The sequence below is a fragment of the Urocampus carinirostris genome, chromosome 1 (assembly GCF_059441175.1).
Source record: "Urocampus carinirostris isolate Australia breed hairy pipefish chromosome 1, RoL_Ucar_1.0, whole genome shotgun sequence".
NCBI lineage: Eukaryota > Metazoa > Chordata > Actinopteri > Syngnathiformes > Syngnathidae > Urocampus > Urocampus carinirostris.
This window is the reverse complement of record NC_142349.1, coordinates 2,246,789-2,273,380: the sequence shown is the minus strand read 5'-3', so window position 1 is coordinate 2,273,380 and position 26,592 is coordinate 2,246,789. Positions and strand designations below refer to the sequence as shown.

The 26,592-nt window shown below is 41.5% G+C and overlaps 1 protein-coding gene across 3 annotated transcripts in view; it reads right to left on the bottom strand.

Moving 5' to 3' along the window:
* rras (RAS related) overlaps positions 1 to 24,994 on the bottom strand; it is a 35,131-nt gene extending 10,137 nt beyond the window's left edge. The window contains exons 1-6 of one of the 3 annotated variants that reach the window (XR_015850554.1): positions 24,971 to 24,994; positions 23,770 to 23,848; positions 21,179 to 22,509; positions 18,996 to 19,083; positions 12,464 to 12,566; positions 5,049 to 5,157 (exon numbers count right to left, since the gene is read on the bottom strand). Coding sequence is in view for 2 of the 3 variants with exons in the window: in XM_088336482.1 (XP_088192608.1) it covers positions 5,049 to 5,157; positions 12,464 to 12,566; positions 18,996 to 19,083; positions 21,179 to 21,265 (387 nt within the window). In the remaining variant the exon portion in view is untranslated. Of the gene's footprint in view, positions 1 to 5,048; positions 5,158 to 12,463; positions 12,567 to 18,995; positions 19,084 to 21,178; positions 23,642 to 23,769; positions 23,849 to 24,970 lie in introns of those variants that run through there. The other 2 variants (XM_088336482.1, XM_088336566.1) reach the window with 2 other exon arrangements.
* Positions 24,995 to 26,592: the final 1,598 nt, after the last annotated feature.

Sequence of the window (26,592 nt, the reverse complement as noted above, 5' to 3'; positions counted from 1 at the left end):
CAGAAAGAAGCGCTGAGGAGAGAGAGGAGTTCTGGAAGGACTTGTCCGAATGTGTGGCAGGTGCGAAAGAAGGGTGGAAAGTGGTAATACTAGGTGACCTGAATGCTAGAGTGGGTGATGTTTTGTTTTTTAAAAAATATTTTTCTGATTTATTGGCACTTTGGGTCAAAGAAGTTCTTGACTTCTGCTCTAACACATTCCCATACTAAATGTTCTGAAAATGTGATTGGTAGATATGGAGTACCAGGAAAAAATGAGAGTGGGAAGAAATTGATTCAGTTATATGTGGAAAATGAGTTGGTGATTGGAAATACATTGTTTAAAAAGAGGGACGTGAATAAGTATACCTTTGTCAGAGTGGATAGTGGCAAGATGGTGGACAGAGCACTGATGGATTATGTAGTGGTTATAAAATGGATGTTAAGTAGATTGTTGGATGTGCATGTTTACAGGGGTGAAATGAGTGGTATGTCTGATCATTTTTATGTGGAAGGAAAACTGAGAATAGATGGATCGTGGAAGGCTAGTTATAAGAAGAGTGTGAGGGAAGAGGTGAAAATGTCAGAGTTGAACAAGGCAGAAAAGGAGAGAGAGTTTAAAAAAAGGATAAGGGAAGAGTATGAACGGGTTAGTGGAAGAGAAATGGAGAGTGTGGAAATTGAATGGAAGAGGTTTAAAGAGGCAGTGTTGAGGAGTGCAAAAGAAGTGTGTGGAATGAGAAAAGTTGGTCGAGGTATTAGGAAAGGAAGTGAATGGTGGAATGATGAGGTATCAGAGGCTGTGAGAGAAAAGAGACGTGCCTTTGAGGAGTGGCTGCAAGATAAGCGTGGCGATGCGTATGAAAGATATAAAGTGAAGAAAAGGTTGGTAAAAGCGGCAGTGGAAGCAGCGAAAAGAAAAGCAAATGATGAATGGTGTCGAAAGATAGGAGTGTACTTTGAGGAAAGTAGAAAAGTGTTCTGGAAAGAAGTGAAAAGAGTAAGAAACAGTGAGTCTGGAAAGGAAGAGAAAGTGAAAGATAAGGATGGTAGATTGCTGGTTAGCGGTAGTGCAGTCAGGACGAGATGGGCAGAGTATTTTGAGGAGTTGCTAAATGTGGAGGATGGGAGAGAAGTGAGAGTCGAGGCGATCGATGGTATGGAGAGAATGCCCGTGTTGGGTGATTTAAATGTGAAGCCTGTGGAAACATGGAAAGTGCAAGAGGCAGTGAAAGAAATGAAAGGGGGAAGGCACCTGGATTGGATGGTTGTACTGCTGAATGCCTGAAAAAAGGGGGCACAGCTATGATTGACTGTTTAGTACGCTTGTTAAATGTATGCTTTTTAAGTAGTGTGGTTCCTGTTGATAGGTGAAGTGCATGTGTGGTGCCATTGTATAAGGGTTAAGGTGATAAGTATGAATGTAGCAATTTGAGAGGTATCAGTTTGTTGTCTGTATGGAAGAGTCTTGATTAAGAGAGTGAGAGAAAGAACGAATGAGGTGGTGATGGAGGAGCAGAGTGGTTTCAGGAAAGGAAGGGGATGGAATAGAATAGAATTTACTTTTATTGTCATTCTTTGTAACCATGCACACAGAACGAAATGTCGATACACCTGACCCGTACAGTTAACCTGTAGCGAGCCGATGCAGCTGCAGCTAAACAGGGCGCCGCCATTTTAGACCCAAACCCCCCAATTCCAACCCTTACTGCCGAGCGCCAAGCAGGGAGCCAATGAATACCAATGTTGTAAGTGTTGACTCGGCCGAGGCTTGAACCAGCGACCTCCCAGTCTCAGAGCGGGCACCCTAGCATCTACAGGACTGTCTCAGAAAATTAGAATATTGGGATAAAGTTCTTTATTTTCTGTAATGCAATTAAAAAAACAAAAATGTCATACATTCTGGATTCATTATACATCAACTGAACTATTTCAAGCCTTTTATTATTTTAATATTGCTGAATTTGGCTTACAGCTTAAGAAAACTCAAAAATCCTATCTCAAAATATTAGAATATCATGAAAAAGTATACAAGTAGGGTATTCAACTAATCACCTGAATCATCTAATTAACTCGAAACACCTTGCGAGGGTTTCCTGAGCCTTAAAAACACTCAGCTTGGTTCAGTAAACTAAATCACAAGTATGGGGAAGACTGCTGATCTGACTGCTGTCCAGAGGACCATCATTGATACCCTCCATCAGGAGGGTAAGACACAAAAAGAAATTTCTTAAAGAGCAGGCTGTTCACAGAGTGCAGTTTCAAAGCATATCCACAAAAAGTCTGTTGGAAGGGAAAAATGTGGCCGGAAACGCTGCACAACCAAGAGAGATGACCGCAGCCTTAACAAAATTGTGAAGAAGAGCCGCTTCCAGAATTTGGGGGAGCTTCAAAGACAGTGGGCTGAAGCTGGAGTCCAGGTATCAAAAGCCACAGTTCACAGACGTGTCCGGGAAATGGGCTACAATAGCCGTATTCCCATGGTCAAGCCACTTCTGAACTCAAGACAACGGAAGAAGTGTCTGACTTGGGCTATGGAGAAGAAGCACTGGACAGTTGCAGAGTGGTCCAAAGTCCAAAGTTTTGCATTTCATTTGGAAGTCAAGGCGCCAGAGTCTGGAGAAAGGCTGGAGAGGAGCAAAATCCAAGTTGCTTGAAATCCAGTGTGAGGTTCCCACAGTCAGCAATGGTTTGGGGAGCCATGTCAGCTGCTGGTGTTGGTCCACTGTGTTTCATCAAGTCCAGAGTAAATGCAACTGTGTACCAAGAGATTTTAGAGCACTACATTCTTGCATCTGCTGAAAAGCTCTATGGAGATGAGTATTTCATTTTCCAGCATGATCTGGCACCTGCCCACAGTGCCAAAACCACCAGTAACTGGTGCACTGACCATGGCATCACTGTCCTTGATTGGCCTGCTAATTCCCCTGACCTGAACCCCATCGAGAATTTGTGGGGTATAGTTAAGAAGATGAAAGACACCAGACCTACAAATGCAAATGAGCTGAAGGCCGCTATCGAAGCATCCTGGGCATCAATAACACCTCAGCAATGCCACAGGCTGATTGCCTCCATGCCACGCCAGGTTGATGCAGTAATCCGTGCAAAAGGATTCCCAACGAAGTACTGAGTGCATCAATGGACATTTTCAAATGTTTGATATAGTTTTGCTGTTATAAAATTATTTTTTTACCTGGTCTGAGAAAGTATTCTAATATTTTGAGATAGGATTTTTGAGTTTTTTTCAGCTGTAAGCCAAAATCAGCAATATTCAAATAATAAAAGGCTTGAAATAGTTCAGTTGATGTGTAATGAATCCAGAATGTATGACATTTTTGTTTTTTAATTGCATTACAGAAAATAAAGAACTTTATCACAATATTCTAATTTTCTGAGACAGTCCTGTAGACTACCGAGCTGGTAAAAATGTGTGGATCAGGTGTTTGCAGTATGACAGGTGTGTGAGAAATATTTTGCAAAAGGTAAGGATGTTTATTTGGCTTTCATGGACTTGGAAAAGGCGTACGACAGAGTTGATAGAGAGGCGTTGTGGTAAGTGATGGTGATGTATGGAGTGGGTGGAAAGTTGTTGGAAGCGTTGAAGAGTTTTTATATGAACAGCAGAGCATGTGTAAGAGTAGGGAGTGAGACATGTGAGTGGTTCCCTGTGTTGACTGGTGTGAGACAGGGGTGTGTGATGTCACCGTGGCTGTTTAATGTGTACATGGATGGCGTGGTGAGAGAGGTGAATGCAAGAGTATTTGGCAGAGGTGTAGACATGATGGACAACAGTGAAACAGTTTGGCAGGTAAGTCAGTTGTTGTTTGCAGGTGACACTGCGCTTGTGGCTGATTCTGAGGAAACATTGAGAAGGTTGGTAACGGAGTTTGGAAGAGTATGTGATAGGCGTAAGTTATGTGTCAATGTTGGGAAGAGTAAGGTGATGGAGTGTTCACGTGATGGAGTGGGCATGACATTAGAAATCAAGTTGCATGGCCAGGTGCTGGAAGAAGTTGAAAGCTTTAGGTACTTGGGTTGTGATGTGGCTGCAGTTGGTGGAATGGAGTGCGAGGTATTGCACAGAGTGAATCAAGGAAGCAAGGTTTTGGGTGCTCCGAGGTGAATGATGAGCAACAAGAGTATGAGTATGGATGTTAAGAGGGGACTGTATGAGAGTGTTATTGTGCCGACTGTGTTGTCTGGTGACTTGGAGCCTGAAAGCAGATTTAAGAAGGAAATTGAATGTTTTTGAGATGAAGTGTTTGAGGAGTATGTTAGGAGTGACAAGATTGGATCGATTGAGAAATGAATTTGTGAGAGACAGAACTGGAGTAGTCGTGGAACTGAGCAAGCGTGTTGATAAGAGAGTACTCGGTTGGTTTGGACACATGGAGAGGATGGATGAGGAGCGAATGTTGACGAGGATATACAGAGCAGAAGTCAATGGAAGAGGGCCAAGAGGAAGGCCGCGATTGACGTAGATGAATGGTGTTATGAGTGCACTGCAGGAAAGAGGTCTAAATATAATGGAAGCTAGAGCTCTTGTTGGTGATAGGAAGGAGTGTAACACTGTCAGAGGCTTACAGCCTTATTGATAATAATTGTGCAGTCTGTTTATTTGTAAACGGGAATTATCTGGTAAAACAAACAGATTGCAACAAGGAACTTCCAATGATGCAGAAATGCTGTGAGGCGGATTTTTTTTATATCTGTCGGCATTATTGTGTTTTTGAGTAAATATTTTACACGTTTGGATTCACCGGAGAGTCCTGGATTTAACAAGTCTATATTTGTGGGGAATTATCAACTGACTCCTAGGAGACGTTATAGGTGAGGTATGCCGGCTTGATACTTTTCTTGTTTCAGACTAATCTCAAAGTTTCTGTGATGTGTTCCAATAATATGTGGCATGACGTATTTCAGCGACTGGTGAAATCATGAATATGACTTTGTTTATCAACAGCCTGAAGGGGTTAATTACTGCAAAATTACAATTTCTGGTTTTCTGCTTCCTCAAAAAAGCGAAAGCATTCCGCAGCAGTTAAATGTGCACATGTGTGTGTGAGTTACCACTCTTTGTTGCTCCAGATCTGCCTTGTTACCGACCAGCAGCATGGGGAAGTCGTCCCGATCCTTCACTCGAAGAATCTGAGTGTGAAACTTCTGAACCTCATGGTAGCTGATTCGAAAAATATCAACAACAAAGTACATTATTATTTTTAGTGTAAAGGAAACTTGGTTTTAGCATTGAGAAAAATACATATGCCACTGTGTTTAATTTTGTAAATCAACATGTTTTATTAAAATTTATAGAGTAGCCATCATTGAAATGGTTAGGATGGTTTATACTTAAAAAAGTATAGATTCTTAGTCTAAACCAGAGGTCACTAACCTTTTCCAAGCTAAGAGCTACTTTAAGGTACTTATTAGTGCAAAGGGCGTCCAGTGTAATATACAGTTCTAAAATGACAACCTTTCTTGTACTACTCACTATGTCGTTACTATGTTAGCACAAGATTAATTTTTGGATTTCGGGCTTAATAGACACAGACAACCTGTAGGTACCACGGCCGTCCTTAGAGGGCACCACGTTGGAGACCCCCTGGTCCAAAATAACATCTTACTCGCCAAAGAGCTTAAAAGACCGATTGGCTAAACCTCTCGTCAAATAGACTGAAAATGTATACAACTCGTGTTACCCAGCCATATCTAATAGAGCAGTCTTGAACACATATTCTGCTTTGTGATCAGGCATGTCCAAAGTACAGCCCGGGGGCCAGTTACGTCCTGTGGTCCAATTTTTTACAGGCCAGCAGCTTCTGTCATAAAATTAATAAGATGTGGCCAGTAATGTTGACAGCAGTATAAAATTAATTTATATTTTTTCTGTGAGAATTTTAGCCCACCCCATTTCCGACATGGCGACCGTAAATAAAAAAGGAAAAAAGTTTGGACAACCCTGCTCTAAATCTATTCTTAATCTGGTTGAGTTGTTATCAGCTAGTGAGCTGTTTGCATAGTGTTCAGGCCATGTTTATGCTAACAAAGGAGGAAAAGGCTCTGCTTAAAATCATCTGAAAAAAATAAACAGAAAAACAGGCTGTCTGCCAGCGACCTATGTCACCACAAGGGCACTGCAATTTCAGATAACCTTTCATCTGGGACTAAAATTTAACTAAGAAAAAAAAACATTCCTGTCAAGCTGAGAAGTGGAGGCTCTGGCATCTGGAAGACAATTTCACCTCTAGTGATTTTACAGACCCCATTTGCAAAGTGTTACATTAACCAAAAATATTTTACAATAAAAAATGTAAAATTTTTACATGCAGATGATTCTATTGACTAAAATACTAATATGTCAAGTTAAGTCATGTCTTTTGTATGGTCCTTAATCACAATAAGTCTCAAAGGGCTGTACAGACTACAGACTATTATTACACCATCCCTTGATCTAAGACCGACATGAGGACAAGAAGAAAATCAAAACTTCAGCATGAGGAAATTAAGAAACTTTGGGAAGGGGATTCACATGAGGTAAGGTTTCCAGGATGACCAGGCTGCAATGGATGTTACAAAGGCAACAACATACAATATACAGACACCATCAACATGAAATGTAGGTCATTCATAAGCTATAGAATATATGTGTGTTTTAAGCGTAGATTTAAACAGTTCCACTGAGGTTGTAAATAAAATCTGAGGGCAGAACATTCTACTGAATGGAAAATGCTCTCAAACCTTTCTTCTTGGCTCTTGGGATCATTAGTAGATGATAGCAGGTGTGGCTATAACTCAAGACCACAGGAATAATGTTGATAGGCGGGATCGTTAAAGAAATAGCAGTAGGCTGAGGCACGGTTCCATCATCATTATGTCCTTCTCTGCCATTTTTATGTTTCCGCCAATGTAGCTTCCTTAGCTTAGCATCAAAGCCCGACCAGAAGCTCCGCTTTTGTTTACAACCACTACCCTATCTACGTCACTTTGTTAGTGGGTTGGCCACCCAAATAGATTTTATGACCATTTGAATTTCTTTTGGGTGGCATAAACATTTAAAAAATAGTCGTAATTCAGACTGAGTCTAAAACCTGTGAGTTCCTGGTGACTGTAGGCATTATTGGCCAAGTTTATATGGAAAAGAGAAAAGAAAATAGACAAAAGTACTGTAATGAACAGAAAAGTAATTGAAAAGACTTAATATGAGGTCACCACACCACGTAACATCCAATAACAACCCTACTCTTTTAATAATTATGATGTGTAAATGAATGCTTATTTTTTGAGTCACCAGTGGCTCTACAACTTGAACCAATTAAGTAACACCCTTTTGGAAAAATTAAACCCTTCATTGATCAATGGATGTTTCCGGTGGTACTCCCTGATTTATTGGTGACTGTAAAATGTCCACAAGAAGAGAACCAAAGTTCAAAGATCCAAAGCGCAAGTGAATAAAAACATTACACTTTGGTATTATTTTGGGGGAACAATCAGAAAGGGACAGTGTGTAACACCGTGCATCATCTAGAGATTAAATTGTGGTAATTCATTATTAAAAAAACGATTAATAAATTCAATAATTTGAAAAAAATAAATAAAAGTCCTCTGCTGTAAGCTTTTGTTGGCTTCTTCCACTTACCTGTCTTATGAATCGCTCAAAAAAGGCCTTGCTAACCACTCTTGCTTAGTGCAAAGACCATTTACAGGGATGTGATTTGACCAAAGTGAAATTATCTGAAAATTAGCCGGGGGTCTGGGGCACTCAGCTAGGTCCAGGGCAGTGCCCTGGTGGAGGGACAAGTGGGGCAAAGCCCCCCGGAGCTCATGGGTTTTCCGTGTTTTTAAGTACTTTCAATGCACTCGGATGACAAAGAAATAGACAAAACAACAGCATAAATTTTCAATGTATATCGAACTATCCCATATAAAATTACAGTGTAAGTCAACTCAAAATCAGTCGCATTAAAAAACATTGGACTGTCTTTGCTTTTAAAAACTATCACTGAGAATATCATCATATCTAACTACCAAACTGACTTCAGAGACCATTATTGAGCTACAGTATGCTGATGACTGTGCCCTGGTTGCCCATACACCGGAGGCTCTGCAAAACATTCTCTCAGCAGCTGTAACTGCATACACCAGAATGGGACTGACGATCAACACCCAGAAGACAGAGGTACTCTGTCAGTCCAGTGCTGACCTCTTACCAAACCCAATAACCCTCACAGCAGCAGGGCAACACCTGCTCATGGTGCCCACCTTTAAATATCTGGGGAGCATAGTGTCTAACACCTGCTCATTGGATGATGAGATCCAGAGCCGCCTCAAGCAAGCATCAGCATCTTTCGGTCGACTAAGGATAAGGGTCTTTCAAAACAACAACCTTAGACTCCACACCAAAATGCTGGTCTACAGAGCTGTATGTATCACGACATTACTGTATGGATGTGAGGCATGGACTATCTACAGCCGCCATCTGAAGAGCCTCGAGACCTTCCATGTAAGATGTCTTCAGAAGATCCTTGGCATCACATGGAGGGACAGAGTGCCGCACACAGAGGTGTTGGAGAGGGCAGGCAGCTGCAGCGTGGAATCCATTATGGCCCAACGCCAACTTAGGTGGCTGGGGCATGTTGTTCGAATGCCCAGCCACAGACTGCCACGCCGTATCCCCTATGGTCAGTTACATCTAGGCCAACGTAGTGCTGGTGGGCAGAAGAAGCGGTTCAAAGACCAAATGAAGAACATCCTGAAGAGATGTCGGATAAACCCCTCCTCACTGGAGGAACTTGCTTCCTGCCGAGACCTCTGGCGCTCCCACTGCTCACATGGAGTGGATTACATGGAGGAACAGCGCATGCAACACCGTGCAGCAAAGCGTGCAAAGAGACATGCTCGCCAGGCCACCCCTGCTCCCCCCAGCACCCCCTTCACATGCTCTGTCTGTAACCGCATCTGTGGATCCAGGATCGGACTCTTCAAACATCAGCAGACTCACAATTAAAAGAAGATGGTCATCATCGTATCGATGGACAACCCCAAGCATCTAACTAATGTGATTACTAAGTTAACACATAAATCATGTTGAAGAGTTCAAATTTCATGAACAAATAATTGTATCATGACCAAATGAAAAGTAACTCATATTAGAACATACCACAAATGTCTTTGTTATAGCAGAAGATGTTATCTGTCGGAGTCATGTGCATACACAATGAACTACTAAATCACTGGCCATGCAGTAACATGAAATTCATTCAAAGTTCTGAAATTTATATTTTCTGTCACATTCTAGATGAATTATAACATCACTTAGTATCACAAATATTGTTTTCTATGTTCTACTCATTAAAACATTCAACATATTTACAGGAATATACAAGTGTTCATTCTTGAGCACAATCCATTCACATGACACAAACACTACTTCCTCCTAGACTTCATTCCTTTGGAATGGGTCTTTCTAGCCTGCTTCTGTGCAGCTTTGATGGTTCTTCTTGAGGCAGCCTTGCTCATTTGGGTGTCCTGTTTCACAGCAAGTTCTGTTCCTTTTGCAGACAACATAGCTGCTTCTGCATCCTTCTCCTCCCTGTACCTTTTGGAGGATGTCCTCAGATTTAGGCACAGTTTGGACTGCACAGGATCCATCAGAATGTCTTTCCTTCCAAAATGGCTGACAGAGGTGGTCTTTCTTGCTCTTAGGGCATATTTCACAGTCTGGATAGAACTGTATGTGGCTATGTCCATTCTGCATGCTTTGGGGTTCATGGTAGAATATCATACAAGTACTTAATTTAAAAAATATAAATACTGACAATAATTTTGATTACTTATAGGCTTAATAATATTTTTAAATTTCCTAAATCATATTTTAAATGTTATAATTAATTCTTTTTAATAGCAGCGTATCCGAATATTTCATCTCATCTCATATCATTAGCCGTACCGCTTATCCTCAGTAGGGTCGCGGGGGGCTGGAGCCCATCCCAGCAATCATCGGCAGTGGGCAGGGGACACCCTGAACTGGTTGCCAGCCAATCGCAGGGCACACAGGGACAGACAACTCATTCGCTCATTCACACCTAGGGACAATTTTGGACCGGCCAATTCACCTGAAATGCATGTCTTTGGAATGTGGGAGGAAACCGGAGTGCCCGGAGGAAACCCACGCAAGCACGGGGAGAACATACAAACTCCGCACAGAAAGTCTGGAGCTGGATTTGAACCCACGACAGGTTCCTATCCGAATATTTGATAAATGAAAATACAATAATTATAGGCCCTACAGTAAAGTGTTGGTGTAATGTACACATGAAAATCTATTATTGTAATTGTTAAATATTTATGGCCATTTTTATTACGTTATAATATTTTCGAAAAAAAGGGGAAAACTGTCAAATAAATTTGAAAAGTTTACCACCTACCTCAAAATTCACGACTCTATCAGCAACTGGTACAGGTTGTTGGGGTGGATCACGTCTCTCTATTACCGCTTCCGATTGTGATGTCAATAAGGGATGGAGGCCGTAAAGTTTTGGAGTTTTCGTTTGGGCACCGAAACTACCAGCGATGGAATAATTTGTTGTTCTTGACTGGAGTTCTTTCACGTGTTTTTTTGCTCTTTGCGTGACTTTCAAGAGCTTTGAAACCTCTCCCACCATAGTCAATGGTATCATGGCACCAAATGCAAAGCGCTTTCCTGGCACGATCGATCTTCCGACTAAAGTCACTGAACAAATTCGTCACAGTCTTCTTTCCAACATTTGTAGATAAGTCCTCCTCTAACCAGTCCCATCGAAACTTGTTTTTTACGATCTTATCAATTTCTTTAACTCGCGGAGCATCTTTGCGTTCGATCACGGACATCTTTCTTTAAACACCCGGCAAAAACGTGTGAGAAATGAACAATGGCATACTCCTATGCCTTTATAACAAGCGCGTTTATTGGTCAACACGGAGACTTCAACCAATCAGTTACGGAAACACTAAAATGGAATGCTGTAGAGACGAAATCGGATTTTTTACCACTTAGAAAATCGGAAATTTTTAATTTTTATTTTTGGAGATAAAAAAAGCGGAATTCCGCGAATTAGCGGAAAAATCACATCCCTGCATTTACTGCTCAAAGAGTTCCAAGTTGACTTGCTTGCTGAAAAACCAAAGAGCAGTACTTTTCTGTAGAATTGTCGAATTAAAAACAATTATATTGGACACTTAATGATTACTCTGCATTTGGCTGGCATGCAGTATCAGTGTGCACTGACCAAAATCAGCTGCAGTTAAAGATTGAATCATCATTTTTATGCATGGTAACTCATTATTTGTAAAGATTCAAGCCAAAGACATTAATTACACATTAGTATATGTTTAACTCTATATGATAGACATCCATAACTACAAGAGTTGGATCGGATTGACCCCTCACTACTTTGCACTTCAGTTATCGCTGGCTCACCCCTTCGCCAGTTCTGAGTTTAATTTATTTTGTCTTTATTGTTATTGATATCAACGTATTGTGTTCTGCAGACGGCATAAACTGGATCGGGAGGGCGCTTTGTTTGGGTGGGTGTGACTGTCGGTGTCCTCAATTGTGATAGGCTGGTGTATGGTATCAATCAAACAATAGGCGGGCGCTGCCTCTGTAAGTAAACTGGGAAGCATAGCAGCCGCTAGCTTTTAGCAGCTTGTTACATAAAAAAAAAAATCATCAGTTAAATTGGGACTTTAAGGAAAATCAGAAGAGCACAAAGAAATGCCGGCAGGTGCTAAGTGTACTTTTATCGCGTCCAGGAATCAACTGAGCCGTCGTTGTAAAAGAAAGCAATAGCCTGGCTGCACTTCTAATGGCTAGGCTAACAGCTCTGCTAAGACACCTCGTATCTTTCCAACGGAAGGTCCATTAGCTATGAAACAAATGACCTGGAGCAACAAAGTGGTAAAACGCTACATTCAAGACAGTATAATCATCACAAAGATTTGCCTCGATTCTCTAATTTCTTCTCTTGCACTGAAAGGTGAAGCCCTCCAATTTTGTTTAACTTTTGTATATTGAAAACAAAACTGAATAAATGTGTAGTGTGTTATTATTTGTAGATCTATAATTGTTATTTTTTTATGGTTGTATACTGTGAGTCTTTATGACATCATTTTGAGGCAAGTTTAACCCTTTGGTGGCCTTTGTGAAGGTGCTACTTTGTGGATTTTCACTTTTCACGGATGGGTCTGGTCCCAATTAACTGCAAAAACGAGAGATCTTTGTACTTGGTGGTAGGCCTGTGCTGGGATGTTGTCTTAGGCCCAGTAGAAATCCATGTTTCTTACTGTTCTATTACCTTACCATAAGATGGTAAAAAATATTTTGAACTGTACCTTAACACAAATATTTGAAGCGTTGTTACCAAATACATTGACTGCATTTTTGATGGTGAAAAAAAAGTTCAATATTAACGTAACACTGGGTGAAATCCACAACACAACAGACTTACCTCCCTCTGTCATTGAGTGCAAACACCAGCAAGAAGCCTTCTCCTGATCGCATGTACTGCTCCCTCATTGCCCCAAACTCTTCCTGACCAGCTGTATCCAAGACTTGCAAAAACATAAAAAGATTTTGAATATTGATCAACACGAGGGTGTATTCATTGTGTTTTGTCTCCAAGAGTTGCTTCCTTATGTGCGAAAACAGTTGAAGGAACTGAATTATTTTTACTATCAAAGTAAAGTAACGATTCATATCCCACTGATGCCAATTGAAATTGTCCAAAGAAAACCCGCACACATAGTACATTTTATACCAACACAAACAGACAGGGCCTTGTTAAAATATATTTTGCAAACATAAATATGATTAGTTTGTTGTGTTTTGAATATTGGACACCCGCAAAGGAGATCACATAGGATGCCAGTTTGGTATTTTGACTATAATGCTCACTGTTGTTTGTTGTTTTGACTGTTATGCATTTTTCACATCGATGTCAATATTGGTAAATCATGTTGCTTAATGTACACCTTTTGTATGGGCAAATTCAAGCACTTTTAAGGACTTTCAAAACCAGTTTTCAATTTTTCCAGGACCATTAAATAAAGAAATCCAGTTTTTATCAAAAAGAACAGGAGCCTAAACCTTAATTTTAAACCCTTACGTACAGCCCAAACTTAAACTCCTAACCCTAGCCTAGAGGTCGCGATTATCGGGCGAGGCAATTATAGCCACCCAAATTTTGGAATTTGATGGATATCGGTATCTGTGATTTTATTCATTCGAAAGGCCGATTATATAGGCTCTCTAAAGCAGCCGAACTCTCTCCGTCACTCCTACTCCTTCCTTATCCCCTCTATCCTTGCTACCCACCCAGTGCCTTCTAACTGGATAAGCAACCAGGGCAGAGCCACTTAAGCAAAAGCCTTTTCCAACTCCAAAGACAGGTCTGCCAACCCCCCGACATGTCGGAGTGTGAATCAAGCCGCTGATAATATTATAATGCCCAAACGTGTACTCAAAGATGCACATAGTCGCTGATGTGGTCTGGTCGCCGATTTAATAAATAACAAGAGCTAAAAAACATTCAACAAGGAGTTACTGTCAGCCGTGATTCACACCCATTCGTCCACACACAGACTGACTAACAGAGACCAACTTCTGCACCAGTCATTTCCCTCCTCCCTGACATCGACTCTCCCATAAAGGGTCCATACTCAAACCTAGACACAAGTAACACAAGTAACTAGCATTACAATGTTAAGATTTAAAAAGGTCTGTGGTAGAAAAGAATATTTTTTGATGAAGAGATAGCATAAAAAGTTTAGTTAACGTGTTTAAAGGAACACGGTTCAGATGGAGACTGATATATTAGCGGTTACCATGACATAGAACAAAATGCCCATTGCAGAATTTGCTTTCGCAAGTCGTAGGTCCAGAGAATACAGAATCCATTTGTACAAGCACGGGTATGCTTTTTAGGTGGTGTGGTTCCTGTTGATTGGTGTAGTGCCATTGTATAAGGGTAAAGGTAATAAGTAGGAATGTAGCAATTCGAGAGGTATCAGTTTGTTGTCAGCTGTAGGGAAGAGTCTTGATTAAGAGAGTGAGAGGAAGAACGAATGAGGTGGTGATGGATGAGCAGAGTGCTTTCAGGAAAGGAAGAGGTTGTGTGGATCAGGTGTTTGCAGTACGACAGGTGTGTGAGAAATATTTTGCAAAAGGTAAGGATGTTTATTTGGCTTTCATGGACTTGGAAAAGGCATATGACAGAGTTGATAGAGAGGCATTGTGGCAGGTGATGGTAATGTATGGAGTGGGTGGAAAGTTGTTGGAGGCATTAAAGAGTTTTTATTTGAACAGCAGATCATGTGTAAGAGTAGGGAGTGAGACAAGTGAGTGGTTCCCTGTGTTGACTGGTGTGAGACAGGAGTGTGTAATGTCGCCATAGCTGTTTAATGTGTACATGGATGGTGTGGTGAGAGAGGTGAATGCAAGAGTATTTGGCATAGGTGTAGAGGTAATCAATAACAGTGGAACGATGTGGCAGGTAAGTCAGTCGTTGTTTGTATATGACACAATGCTTGTGGCTGACTCTGAAGAAAAATTGAGAAGGTTGGTAATGGAGTTTGGAAGAGTGTGTGATAAGCGTGAGTCATGTGTGAATGTTGGCAAGAGTACCGTATTTTCCGCACTATAGGGCGCACCGGGTTATAGGGCGCACCCCCAAAAAATAGTTTTTGGTCCTATATCTTCCATAGATAAGGCGCACCGGATTATAAGGCGCTACAATGGGAACGTCGACAAAACAGTCAGATGATTCAGTCCAACTGATTACCCCCTTAACATTCCCAAAGCTTGCAAAGAAGCAAATACGTGGCGTAGACACGTGCGGATGCGGTGTCCGTACGATGTCACTTAAATGCGTCATTTCAAATATCATTCGGAAGGTTGAAGTCTTGGGATTCAAGAAATGCCAAACATTTCTATGTTTCTATTTTCTTTTTCGCTCACAACTTTACTGTGCATATGACAATAAACACTTGGAATTGAGTTGAATTCACTCAACTCATCACGGCAACATCAAGATCGTTCTAAAACAAGATACCGGGAAAATATAAAGCCGCATAACTCACCTAAGTTCTCACGTTCAATAATGATACGCAATCATGGTCTTCTTACAACCGTGAGTGAAGTAAATCAAGGAGAGTAGAATATTTACAAATACAGACTAATGAAACATGTTTCTTTATGGCGTACTGTAGCAAGCTTGCTACGCCATTGCTAAACTCGGCCGATTGAAGGGTTTGTTTTGGGCATCTAGCCAATCCGAGGCTCCGAATAACTTGAGCCAATAGTGATCGATTCAAATGATGATTGACACATTGGTTAGCCAATGAAACGCCGGTATATAAATCCCAGCATACACCACGGACTTGCTACGCCATTGCTAAACTCGGCCGATTTAAGCGTTTGTTTTGGGCATCTAGCCAATCCGAGGCTCCGAATAACTTCAGCCAATAGTGATCGATTCAAATGATGATTGACACATTGGTTAGCCAATGAAACGCCGGTATATAAATCCCAGCATACACCGCGGACTTGCTACGCCATTGCTAAACTCGGCCGATTGCAGGGTTTGTTTTGGCCATCTAGCCAATCTGATGCTCCGAATAACTTCAACCAATAGTGATCGATTCAAATGATGATTGACACATTGGTTAGCCAATGAAACGCCGGACTACTCCACGTTCGGGGTAAAATCGAGTCGGCGGCCGTTGACTAAGTTGCAAGACCTTGCGAATTTAATATTGAGCCATATATAAGGCGCACTGTGTTATAAGGCGCATGGTCAGCTTTTGAAAAAAATTAAGACTTTTAGGTGCGCCTTATAGTGCGGAAAATACGATAAGTGTTCACGTGGGCATGGCGTTGGAAATGAGGTTGAATGGACTGGTCCTGGAAAAAGTTGAAAGCTTTAGGTACTCTGGTTGTGATGTCGCTGCAGTTGGTGGAATGGAGTGCGAGGTATTGTACAGAGTGAATCAAGGAAGCAAGGTTTTGGTATGAGTATGGATGTTGAGAGAGGACGGTATGAGAGTATGATTGTGCCGACTGTGTTGAATGGGGCAGAGACTTGGAGCCTGATGGTAGATTTGAGAAGGAAATTACATGTTTTTGTGCTTGAAGAGTATGTTAGGGGTAACAGTGGTGGAATTGAACAAGTGTGTGGATAATAGAGTACTCGGTTGGTTTGGACACATGAAGAGGCTGGATGAGGAGCAAATGTTGAAGAGAATCTACAGAGCAGAAATCACTGGAAGGAGACCAAGAGGAAGGCCGCGATTGACGTGGATGGATGGTGTTATGAGTGGATTGCAGGAAAGAGGTCTAAATATAGTGGAAGCTAGAGCTCTTTTTAGTGATATGAATGAGTGGAGAGGTGTTCAGAAAGGATAGTGAGATGTTTGGACGCGTTTTAAGGGATGGGTAGGGTCACTGTATGATGCGGCAGGGGTAAACCAGTGAAAGCTGTCTGGCTCTGCTATTGAACAGAAGAGTGTGTTGTGTCACCCTGACCTGAGTGACATGGCCGCTTTTTTGTGTCCCGTTTAATCTGGAGGGACAAAAGCATGATTTTTCTTTTTTTTTTTAACTTTTATTGTCATTGTTTGTAACCATGCACACAGAACGAAATGTCGATACACCTGACCCGTACAGTTAAACTGTAGCGAGCAGATGCAGCCGCAGCCAAACAGGGCGCAGACATTTTAGACCCAACTGCTGTGTTGGGAGTCATTAGGTGACCAAACCCCCCAATTCCAACCCTTAATGCCGAGCGCCAATTCCAACCTTTAATGCCGAGCGCCAAGCAGGGAGGCAATGAGTACCAATGTTGTAAGTATGACTCGGCCGAGGCTTGAACCAGCGACCTCCCAGTCTCGGAACGGGCGCCCTACCATCTAGGCTGGTGGGAGCTGGTTACTGACTTGGGTGCCAAGGTGCTGAACTTGTTTGGGTGTTTGGGCATTTGGGTTGGCCATGGTCAAATTTTTGGGTATTTTGCTACTTTTTCCTTTTCTTTGTTTATTTGTATGTGTTTGTCTTGCTGTCGGCCACCCTTCTCGAGGGATATGACCAGGGTAGATAAATAGATGGATTAAGTTTGGGAAGCATTGGTCTAAGTGAAAGATTAGTCATGTTGTTGAAATTTTAATGTATTTACTGTAAAACGTTTCAGAGAGGTATTAAAGTTATTTGAATTAATAACAAATATGCTTTGTTTCTTTTTGCAGTAGGAAGAAATTCTTCATTTTCTAAGCTTTTACAGCAAATGTATATCGGTTATCGGCCTCTTCTTAATATTAACAATCTGTATTACCCCTGAAAAACCCATATCGATCGATCCCTGGCCCCACACCTAACCCTATCTATAACTGAAGTCCTTACTCTGTTTCAAACTGGAATGTATTTCGAAACCCTACATTCAACTTAAAACCTTAATATGGAGCTCAAACTCTAGTTCCTAACCCTAAACCTGCATCTAACTCTAGCTGTAACACTACCACCAACCCTATTTCAGTCCCTTAAATCTAGTTTGATACCCTAATAAGGAGCCTAAACCAGTTTCAAACTCAACACCCAATCATTTTTGGAACAGTAAAACAAGTTTAAAACCCTATTTTGAACACCTAACCTAAAACATTGGCAACAATTTCAAGCACTTTATCTAAAATTCAAGCTCTTTTCAAAACTTGAAAACACATTAAAATTCAAGCATTTTCAAGGGTTTCAAGCACCCGTACAAACCTTGATTGCTGTTCATTTATATCCACACCCTTAAGGGTGGATCTTCTTAAATAACCTAGGATGTTTTACCAAAACGAAACTGCTTAGGAGAGGGCTTTTAGAAGAGGTTTGATTTTCTTATCTGAGTTTTGGGTCTCCGCTGGTCTCCTTGCAAGTTCAAAGTCACAACATTGTAATTAATGTCTTGTCTCTTCATTTTGAGTGTTTACTAAACTGTAAACTTATCAAAACCATATCGAGACTGCAAATTAAGTAACCTGTTACTTCCATTACAGAAACAAAATAAAAAAATAAAAGAGAAGCACATTTTCTTACTATATTCAGTCACTCAAAGGGGAGGTTGGTCGCTGGATTTGATCCCAAGACTTCCCAAGACAGAACTGTGCCGTGGATGCGCTTAGCAGTCAGATAGATAGCTTGATAGATAGCTAGCTACAAAGTTAAAAAGGAAGCCAGACAGCTGGCTAAAAAAATACATTTTTTTTGCACATAAATTGGAATTTAGTTTTTAGAATTTCCCGTAAAATAAATCAATAAAAATATAAATAAATAAGTATGTTTAAGACATGAATAGATTCTCATTTTACTCTCTTAACTAATTGGTTAAAAATAATTAGCAATACTTGAATAGATTTTTGTTCATGAAGTCCATGAAATGGAATAGTTTTATTTGAATTTCTATGTTGTCACTACTTTGTTACTATTTTATTGCCAGGTAAATTATCAAAAAATGAATTATTTATTTATTATAAGTGAATTAGACTAAAAGAAAATCATCTTACTAAAACATCACAATGACCCAGCACTTGTAAGGTATTTTCAGAACAGGTCTGCATGAACCTCAACTGTCGTAGGGGGGCACTACGTTGGAGACCCCTGAGTTGGGGAAGTAGGGCTGACAGCCACTAACTAGTTAGTGCACTTGTGTGTCATATTGTTCCCACCCATTGACACTCGGGCTCTGAACTTCATCCAGGGATTACACCATGTATGCTGTCATTTCTGTACTCCGAAGAGTGTAAATCACAAGTGAAGTAACTCACCCATCAACTGCAAGTCCTAACAAGGGAAAATCCGCAGAACAAACAAACTGCCTTTCCCATATAACTCCACAATGTAACACACCCTCTGCTTTTAGAGTAACGTTTTTTTCCTACACTTTGCACATCCTTCCCAAGTGTGACTGACAAGGAGATTGCAAAATAATGCGTGCTGTGTTTTACTCTTACTGTCCAGACGTGTCTCCTTTCCATCCACGGTGCAGATCTTCGTGTAGGAGTCTTCGATAGTCGGGTCATAGTCTGACACAAAATAAGACTAGTAGGGGAAAAAAAATCTGTGTTACCATTGATGTACAAATAAACATTTGTCTGCTGTATATAATCCAGGGATCTCAAACTCGCAGCCCTCAGGATGACAGTTTGAGGCCCCTGTCTTAATATGAAAGCAAAAGGGACAGTGTGTATTTTTTGACAGCTGCATTGTGTCGTGAAACTTGTCTTCTGTTCTCCCCGTGCTTGCGTGGGTTTCCTCCGGGCACTCCGGTTTCCTCCCACATTTCAAAAACATGCATGTCAGGTTAATTTGCCGGTCCAAATTGTCCCTAGGTGTGAATGAGCGAGCGAATTGTCTGTCCCTGTGTGCCCTGCGACTGGCTGGCAACCAGTTCAGGGTGTCCCCTGCCCACTGCCCAAAGATAGCTTGGATGGGTTCCAGCACCCCCGCGACTCTATTGAGGATAAGCGGTTCAAATAATGGATGGATGGATGTATTTCACAGGCATACACATGTGGCAGCGGACTAATCACAGGCAAGAAAAGAGACTGAGGGGGCGTAATAAGTAATGCATATTCAAATGCATTTTTGTGAGACTCTTTGTGATTAAGGGCTATACAAATAAACATGACTTGACTTGTCTGTAACAAAAAACAGCAACATTCAAACTATATGAACTTCATTGGTTTAGATTGCCGAAGGGGCAATGAGTTGGGGTACCGATGACCCATGTTTGATGTTGGCACCTAAAACGCCAGGTCATGGTAAAATTAGTTTAAAAGGTAATCACTCATAAGTTCTTACTCTTTTATGGCCAAAATAACAAAATAAATCCAAGTGACCTGTGTGATACTTGGTCAATAAAGCATACCTGTCAACCTGTATGTTTTTGCCGTACAAAGTACGTTTATTATGCATTTTAAGACGTGTGCGACGTACAAGAAAATCTGTAAGTAAAAACGCAAATTTGTCAATTATGGGTACCATCCGGTATCTATCAGGAAAAGTCAAACTAGTTTGCCGCGGTAGCCTCTATCTCGGTATAGTTTTTTTCCGTTCCAAACGAAGCGAGCGGTTTGATGCCACTGTGCGTATGTGTCTGCCGCCTGAGGATTTCCCATCATGCATCATTCCGTGGTAGTTGTGTAGAGAAAGGAAGTCCGTCTCTTTTTAGAGAACCGGCTTTTTCGGATCAACTCATTAAAGAGCCGGCTCTCAAATTCAATTGCGAATTATTATGTTGTATAAAGAAGTTAAGCAAAAAAGGAAGTATAAAAGGAAAAAACTGAAAATGGACTGGTTTGTGGTTATCCCTTTAATCAGTATATTACCAACAATAATTTAATGCAGAAAATGAATTAATAATTTGAATAAGAAAATTCTACCTAATTATATTTTTGAACTTGTTTTTATAATAAACCTCATTCATGTTGAGCAACTCAGTATCTCACAACAAAATGTTAATTAACTATATATATATATATATATATATATATATCTCATCTCATTAGCTACACCACTTATCCTCAGTAGGGTCAAGGGGGTGCTGGAGCCCATCCCAGCAATCATCGGGCAGTGGGCAGGGGACACCCTGAACAGGTTGCCAGCCAATCGCAGGGCACACGGGGACAGACAACTCACTTGCTCATTCACACCTGGGGACAATTTGAACCGGCCAATTCACCTGAAATGCATGTTTTTGGAATGTGGGAGGAAACCCGAGTGCCCGGAGGAAACCCACGCAAGCACGGGGAGAACATACAAGCTCCGCACAGGAAGTCTGAAGCTGGATTTGAACCCACGCAGGAGGTTCCCATGACATGAACTGTGGCGCACATGCGCTAACCACTGCGCCGCCGTGCCGCCCATAAATATATATATACTGAAGATAAGCGGTGCAGCTAATGAGAGATGATATATATATATATATATATATATATATATATATATGATATAACGAAACACATGTACAATATAACATGTTAAACTACATAAATAAACACGTTTGAAAAAAAATATGGTGTAAGATTTTTTTGTATTTTGTAAGGTAAAATATGCGTTTGTAAGGGCATGGAGCTGTGGAGGTTAACAGGTATGATAAAGGGTTAATTAAGTATGATGTTATAAGATGTCCTACCTGAATGAACTGTATGGTTAGGGCGCTTTTGCCCACTCCACCACCTCCCACCACCACAAGCTTGACTCTTTCCTCGTCCCCGCTCATTGTTGTTTTTATCCCGTGTCGTTACTTGACGTGTCCGAATGAAAATTCAAAAGATTTGAGGGGAAACAACTAAAATGTCAACCGAAAGGAAAATCAAAGACCAATACAATGCAGTAGCGACGGCACTCTACGGGCGTTGTATCAGAAAAAGAGCAAAAACTTCAAAATATATTTGGTAGCGTAAAAGTCATTTTTCCAAAGTGCCGTCTGTTAAAAGGGGGATATTCCTGGAATAACTATCCAAAGGGATAAATTGAAGTTTGCAAAACCGTTGCAGTTTACTTTCACTCTTTGTAGCCGTTGTTTCACCGCTTTCTTCTTTGCTATCAAACTCGGACTCTCTGCGGTGTGTGAGGGCGTAACAGCTTCCTTTTTGCCCGGAGAACGTCAAGCTAACATAAAGCACTCCAATGACTCCAATTCGAGAGTTTGGTCGTGTAAACTTCCAGTTTGCATTTGAAACCGACGGAAAGAGCGACTTTTCTAGTCAATTCAAATTCGTCCCTGAACAAATTCCACTTTGATGTGTCAGTTACCTTATTTGGTCAAAGGGAGTAGCCGTGACGTCACTCATACTGGGGCGTATTGAATATAAATCCGGAGCGTGTTCGTGCAGGGGCAAGTTTAGGTCTAGAACGCTTCACCCGGAGTATTTTTTAACCCTTACGCGTCACAACTCACTTGCATACAACATGTTGTAGTCCATGTAAATTTAATCAAAAAGAAAATACTGAGAGCGAGCAACATCACCTAGCGGTCATGGCCAGGCGGCCGAGACCTCACAGCGTGCGTTTCCTTTTTAAAGATGTGGGAGCTGATTCCGTGAAAATGTCAAGGTTGGACTTTTCGAGGAAGTTTATTCGAAAGTGTCTGAAATTTGAAACGATTTAAACGCAGTTATAACCATGCCATTTAACAAAGTGTTTGATGTGAGTTTCACATTGGCGGCCCTTTTTGGCGAGTTTTGGGATCGCTTTGAGGGAGTGAGGCCCCAGTTTTCTGCTTTTACCGTGGAGAAGCTGACTGACAATGTTAACAAGATAGTCATTGTCAGAATGTTCAATGAAGCGGTGATTGCAGAGGAAATCTTTTTTTTGTTGAGCAAGTACTGCACGATAAAAGGCCAGGCTATGAAGGTGAGGGATGAGCACGGCATCTGGGATGGTGCCTGGAGGGTACCCATCCAACAATGGCAAGACCCTCAGGGTTTCCAGGGACTGAAGCACCTCCCGTCGATGATAGTCCTGGGGGAAGACAGAGGTTATATCCACTATCAAGGACAACCCAAACTCTGCCACAAATGTGGTGAGCATGGACATCTGGCTGAGGCATGTGATCGAATCTTTTGTGGAAAGTGTAGGACAATTGGACAGTCTTTTGAGGAGTGTACCAATAGCAGAAAATGCAATCTCTGTGGGGAAACAAACCACCTCTACAGGAACTGCCTGAAATCATTTGCTAACAAGTTGAAAGCTGGGACAGAAGGTAACAAAGACAATGAAATGAATAAAGATACGGGAATGCCCAAAGAAAATGGACAAGAAATACCCAAAGAAAATGGACAAGACAAACAAATTGAAAATGCAGATGTCCCTCCCAAAATCCCTTTTAGTCAGGAAGGACCTGGAGGTGAGGCCAAAAAATCAGACTTGAATATTCCTCCAATACCTGAAATCGAACAAGACAACCAAATTGAAAAGGCGAACGTCCCTCCTGAGGAGGCCAGAATATCCAAATTGGGAAATAGGGGTAAAAATAGGACCAAATTGGGGGTGGTGACCACAGCGGAACCAAAGATTAGAGATTTAGAGGAAAACCGATTGCCGATAAAAAGGCCCACAAGGGAATTGTATGAAGTTGAGCCGGAGGAAGAGGGGGAAGAAAAAAATCCGATTCCTTCTTCTTGTGGGCAAGGAAACAAGAGACCTGCCCTCGACAGGTCCTCTGACGTTTAATTTACCATAATAGTACTAGACGTTTTTTTGCATGTTGACTAAATGGAGGAAAAGTAAAATGTTATGCCTTGCTGTTGTTCAAAGATGTTAAAGATGTGTCACGAAAATGCTTTGCCTCAGAGAAAATAATAAAACACCTGTTTATCCATTTTGGGAGAAAATGAAAATTGTGGAAAGCTTGTTTTTTATCTATTGATAAAGTTTGACTGACCTATCTGACTGTTTTGTTGACATTCCCTTTAGCGCGGCACCATCTAATGGTTGCATAACGTAACTACATCCTCTACTGTAGCCAAGTCAAGTTAAGTCACGTTTTTTATATAGCCCTTGATCACAAAAATGTCTCGAAGGACTGCACAGGATTACAATTACAAAATTGCACAATTACCTGATCTTAAACCAGCATGCACTTATAGCGCTTTATAAAGGGGTGCGCCTTATGTATGGAAAAAGTTTAAAAATATATCATTCATTGAAGGTGCGCCTGATAGCACGGTGCGCCTTATAGTGCGGAAAATACGGTAAGTAATTTGTATACTTCAACATCACCTATGAACTGGCCGTGCCCTTCATTGTGGAGTGGCTTGGGTGAGGACCGTGACGACTCGACTCATCATAAAGGGGAGCACTGTGATGAAAGAAGAACACGATCAAACAAGAACTAAATGCTTTGGTGGAAATAAAGAGCTAAGGCAGAATGTCACACTTTCACTTTACCTCCAGAATCCTTGTTAGAATATGATATAATGAAATTGTGAATGTGTTTAATTGCTGTTAAAAGTGTCAATAAAATTGTTCAAACCACGTACCTGTATTTATTTATTTTCACTTACAGCACTCATGAGTGTCACTTCACTTTGTGGTTATTAAAAACGCTATTGTATGCGCAAAAAGTCAGGCGCGTCATGACGTGAAGTTGCCAACTGTTGTCGCGAGAACGTGAGCGTGTTTGCGGGAATTGTGTGTTGAAGCTCAGTGTGTTTATTAAACGGAAGCCCACGTTGTCGCTCTCCTAAAAGAAGATGCGTGTGTTAATGGGTACTCATCTGTTGCGCCGTGTGTCGCCAGATAGCTGACTCGAGAATGTATGCACGAGTAAGGTTAGATAGTGCAAGTGTCAGATACATGTTAAAATATTTTTTCTCATCCAGGCAGCTGAAACTTGCCCTTGACGTAAACCAGCTCTTTTGGAAATCTCTCGTTCTACCTGATTAATCGCTCTGTTATTCATACCTGTCAACCTGTACGTTGACTATCACGAAACGGCAAATCAATCAAGTCAAATAAGTTTGCCGCGTAGCCTCCATCTCGGTGTCGTTTTATTCGTTGCAAACGAAGCGAGCGGTTTGATGCTACTGTGCGCATGCGTCTGCCGCCTGGGGATTCCCCATCATGCATGATTCCGAAAAAAAAAAAATATGGTGTGAGATTATTGTGTAGGGGAAGGTTGTCATAATTGCCAATTCGGAACACCTGCGGCGGATTGATTGCCACCACCAGCCCAGACAAGCTGATTGGTGGCCACACCCTTCTTAACCCGCTGTTCAGTTCAGTTCAAACTTTGTCAGATTGTTGCGAGCTGTTGTGTTTCACTCAGTGAGCGTTCCCGTCTGACTCCGTCCCTGTTAAAACCTGTCTCCTGCCTGATCTCCTATTTTGACCCATTTCTGGACCTGACTACACCTGTTCTGCGACCCCGATTACGAACTTGACATCGCCTCTGATCTCCAGCCCCGGCCGAACGACTTACCATTCTCGCCTGTCTTCGTCCGACACGGAAGTGTCACTCCCACCTCGCTCGTTCCCATTTTCCGCCAGTCCTCGGATCAAGCAAGCAAGCGTGGCTCTCACTCTCTTTTCAATAAAAACTGAGAGACGTATCCATTTGAGTCCTGTGTCCGTTCTGGTCTGTGACAAAAATACGACAGTTTGTAAGGGCATGGAGCCGTGGAGGTTGACAGGTATGGTTATTGCTCACACATACAGAAGAAGATGCATGAAGTACATGTTCTGCATTTATATAGCGCTTACCAAGTCAATGAAGACTTCCCAAAGCGCTTTACAATGTGCTTCATACTTACCCATTCACACACACTCACACACACACTAACAACAGTAGCGGCCGTGCAGCCCTGCAAGGCGCCAACCTGCTTATATGGGGCATTAGGGATTCAGTGTCTTGCCCAAGGACACTTCAACTTAAAACACGGAGGAGCCGGGAATCGAACCAAACGTGTTTATTTATGTAGTTTAACATGTTATATTTTTTTCTGTCCCTCCTTGTGAGAGGTAAGAGAATTCTCCCACCGTGGTCCGCTGTGTGTCATAAGAGGCGACAAAAGTGGAGGGAGCGAGAGGACTGGGGATCCTCTCCTCTCTATCTCTACTCCCTAAGAGAAAGCAAGGCAAAGAAAGGAGGGCGGGAGACCGAAAGGTCTCGCAAACCCTAGTTATCGGGTCATTAAATGTGAGAGGATGTGGAAGTAAAGCGACTGAGTGGAAGAAAGAGGAGATCGGAAGGATGATGACTAAAAGGAAGGTTGATGTGTTAACCTTGAGTGACACAAAGATGAAAGGAAAGGGTGAATTACAGCTTGGAATGTATGGTAGAAGGTCTGGAGTTTTGGGTGGACATGCTAGAGAAGGAGTGGCTGTGCTTGTGAGTGAGAAAGCAAAGGAAAAACTGGTGCAGTGGAAAGAGATATCTTCCAGATTGATGTGGGTGAGGTTTAAGTGGGGTGTAGAAGTATTGATGTTTATAAGTGCATATGGACTTGGTTCAGAAAGAAGCGCTGAGGAGAGAGAGGAGTTCTGGAAGGACTTGTCCGAATGTGTGGCAAGTGCGAAAGAAGGGTGGAAAGTGGTAATACAAGGTGACCTGAATGCTAGAGTGGGTGATGAAACGGTTGAAAATGTGATTGGGAGATATGGAGTACCAGGAAGAAATGAGAGTGGGAAGAAATTGATTCAGTTATATGTGGAAAATGAGTTGGTGATTGGAAATACATTGTTTAAAAAGACGGACGTGAATAAGTATACCTTTGTCAGAGTGGATAGTGGCAAGATGGTGGACAGAGCACTGATGGATTATGTAGTGGTTAGAAAAGGGATGTTAAGTGGATTGTTGAATGTGCATGTTTACAGAGGTGAAATGAGTGGTATGTCTGATCATTTTTATGTGGAAGGAAAACTGAGAATAGATGGATCGTGGAGGGCTAGTTATAAGAAGAGTGTGAGGGAAGAGGTGAAAATGTCAGAGTTGAACAAGGCAGAAAAGGAGAGAGAGTTTAAAAAAAGGATAAGGGAAGAGTATGAACGGGTTAGTGGAAGAGAAATGGAGGGTGTGGAAATTAAATGTAAGTGGTTTAAAGA